Source organism: Geospiza fortis, unplaced genomic scaffold (assembly GCF_000277835.1).
Source record: "Geospiza fortis unplaced genomic scaffold, GeoFor_1.0 scaffold5, whole genome shotgun sequence".
Lineage (NCBI taxonomy): Eukaryota > Metazoa > Chordata > Aves > Passeriformes > Thraupidae > Geospiza > Geospiza fortis.
This window is the reverse complement of record NW_005054421.1, coordinates 524,452-527,332: the sequence shown is the minus strand read 5'-3', so window position 1 is coordinate 527,332 and position 2,881 is coordinate 524,452. Positions and strand designations below refer to the sequence as shown.

The following is a 2,881-nucleotide window of genomic DNA, read 5'->3' as shown; positions in this document are numbered from 1 at the left end:
CATGGTGCTGCCGCCGCCCGACCGGCGCCACGTCTGCCTCACCACCATCGTCATCATGACCAGCATGGCCTTCATGGACGCCTACCTGGTGGAGCAGAACCAGGGGCCCCGCAAGATCGGCGTCTGCATCATCGTGCTGGTGGGGGACATCTGCTTCCTCATCGTGCTGCGCTACGTGGCCGTGTGGGTGGGCGCCGAGGTGAAGACGGCCAAGCGGGGCTACGCCATGATCCTGTGGTTCCTCTACATCTTCGTGCTGGAGATCAAGCTGTATTTCATCTTTCAGAATTACAAAGCGGACAAGAAGAACCTGGAGACGGTGGCCAGGAAAGCTCTGACCCTGCTGCTCTCCATCTGCGTGCCGGGGCTCTACCTGGTGCTGGTGGCCTTGGACAGCATGGAGTACATACGGACCTTTCGGAAGAAAGAGGACCTGCGGGGACGCCTCTTCTGGGTGGCCCTCGACCTGCTGGATATCTTGGACATCCAGGCCAACCTGTGGGAGCCACACAGGACTGGCCTGCCCATCTGGGCAGAGGGGCTCATGTTCTTCTACTGCTACATACTCCTGCTGATCCTGCCTTGCGTGTCCCTCAGTGAGATCAGCATGCAAGGGGAGCACATTGCCCCGCAAAAAATGATGCTCTACCCCGTCCTCAGCCTGGTCACCATCAACATCGTCACCATCTTCATCCGGGCCATCAACATGATCTTGTTCCAGGACAGCAGGGTCTCCACCATCTTTATCGGCAAGAACATCATCGCCATCGCCACCAAGGCGTGCACCTTCCTGGAGTACAAGCGGCAGGTGAAGGAGTTCCCGCAGAACGCCATCGCCCTGGAGCTCCAGCAGAACTCCCTCTCGCACAACCAGACCATGCACAGCGCACAGGGCATCCCCCACGAGCCGTCGCCCACCAGCGAGATCCTGGACACATGAGGGTGCCCCGGGCCGGCGGTGGTTCAGACGGCCCCGTGCCGAGCGGAAGAGGGATGGCGCTGCTTTCCTGCTGCCCGCTGCAAGCACGACAGACAAATCCCGGCAGTGAGGGCTCTTCTAGGCACAGAAACACCAACAGCGTTCCAATTGAGCTATGGAGTGTCCTCTAGACGTCTTCATCTCAGGTACAACCCTAGGAGTCCTCCAGACAAACCAAATGGACTTGCAAAGGACCTGAACCAGCTGACCCTCTCTCCCCCTCCTGCCACCATCTCCCCTCCTGAGCAAAGACTGCTAAGGTTGCAATGTCCCTTTTTACTCCCCGAGCACCTCACCTTTACTCCAAGCCTGGATCGAAGATTTTGTTACTGGAGACCTTTTTACGGGGTGGGGACGAGGGCATAGGGGTGTGGATTGGGGGGAGGGTGGGGCGTTTCAAGCAGTAAACCCTGTGATCGTAGATGTCTCTTATCTCCAATGGTTGTGTTTACAGTTTCCTATTTATATCGGCTCCGGGGGCTCTCAGGCTGCCCTGGGGCAGTGTCCTCGAGGTGGGTGAGCAGGGAGCCCTGCAGTGGGGAGCGGGGCTGGGGCCGGCGTGGCTGCCCTGGCCCGGGCTGAGGAGGACTGAGGCTCCACCAGCGCCCTGCGCCAACTCTGCCAGGAGCAATATCTGACGAGCTAGAGCTAATCTAATGCTGGTGTTTTATGTATTTCATTCACTCCAAACGACTCAGCACAATATTTCTATTTTTAGAAGGGTCCCTCTCTCTCTCTCTCCTTGCCATGGAGAGCCTCCCTGCCTGCAGCAGCCCGAGCAGCCTCCCCAGCCCCAGCACTGCTGCTGGCAGGCAGGGGCACCCAGGTGGGATGTGGAACAAGGATGGTGACGATGCATTTCACTCTGGCATCAAGCATTTATAAAGAAGGCTGCTTTCCACAGCTACTATATTTTTAAAATAAATATTAAAAAAGGAAAAAAAAAAAAAGAACAAAAAACTCAACCAAACCCCAGAATAGGGCCGGGAAGAATGTGCTGTCCCTGGCAGGTGGCTGGGTTTGGGGATGAGCTGGGCTGGGGTCTCCTCTGCAGGCGTGGGTGGTGCTGAGGGGCTCAGCCACGGGCAGCAGGGTGGGAGGTGAGGGCCAGCCAGACAATAAAAGCCCCATGAGAGCAATGGCTTCTGGTGGTCTCTTTTCTGCCAGCATGGGGAGGGGGGGCTCAGCTCTCATACAGCCCAAATCACTTTTCTCCGCCTCTGTCCCCCTCCCCTGGACTCCCAAGTGCCATGCCGAGGTTCTGTGCCCTGCACTCCCTGAGCAGTGGGCCCAGAAAGGAAAGGAATCATTTTTCCAGCTGCAGTGCTGCCCCAGGGCTGGGGGCATCTCAGCTGCCTCACCCTGGGGGGAGTCACAAGTAGACAATCAGAAAACCTGCATCTCAAACACGTTGAAATGGGATATTTTTGCTCTTTCTAAAGAAAATGTTGCATTTTGAGGAGATGGAATAAAATGCCTGGTGCTGTTTACATTTCTCTCACACATTTTCCCCTGGCTCTGCTTACTGAATTTGACCTAAATCCACAAATCATTTCAGTTTCCATCTTCTCAGCCCATCACAATCTGTCCAAAACACTTCAACCATCCCTGATCCAGACTTCCAATTTTAGGACCAGGCAATCTCAGTCTTGCTTGGCCACCCTGTCACCCAGGGATACTCTAATGTTAATTAAATCCACTGAGAAATAAAACAGTATCTTTGGCAACAAAAGTGAGTTTGCAACAGATTCAGCCAATTGGAAAAGTTTCTTCCCCCTTTCCCTCAGGAAACATGAGAGGAAGTGGGCAGGTGATTTAAAAGGTATTAGCAGAAATTAATTAAATTGCTAAATTATTGTGGAATACCTGTGGAATTACATATTACATCTCTGCTGGTTCCTT

At 54.4% G+C, this 2,881-nt stretch overlaps 1 protein-coding gene across 1 annotated transcript; it reads left to right on the top strand.

Moving 5' to 3' along the window:
- The first annotated feature begins 1 nt into the window (after window position 1).
- TMEM121 (transmembrane protein 121) lies at window positions 2-2,118 on the top strand. The gene has a single exon (XM_005426678.1). The coding sequence runs from the start codon at window positions 2-4 to the stop codon at window positions 938-940; it is 939 nt and encodes a 312-aa protein (XP_005426735.1). The 3' UTR covers window positions 941-2,118.
- The last annotated feature ends 763 nt before the right edge of the window (window positions 2,119-2,881 follow it).

Excerpts from the sequence above, each read along its gene's own strand:
- TMEM121 (XM_005426678.1), top strand. The coding sequence starts at position 2 with ATGGTGCTGCCGCCGCCCGACCGGCGCCACGTCTGCCTCACCACCATC.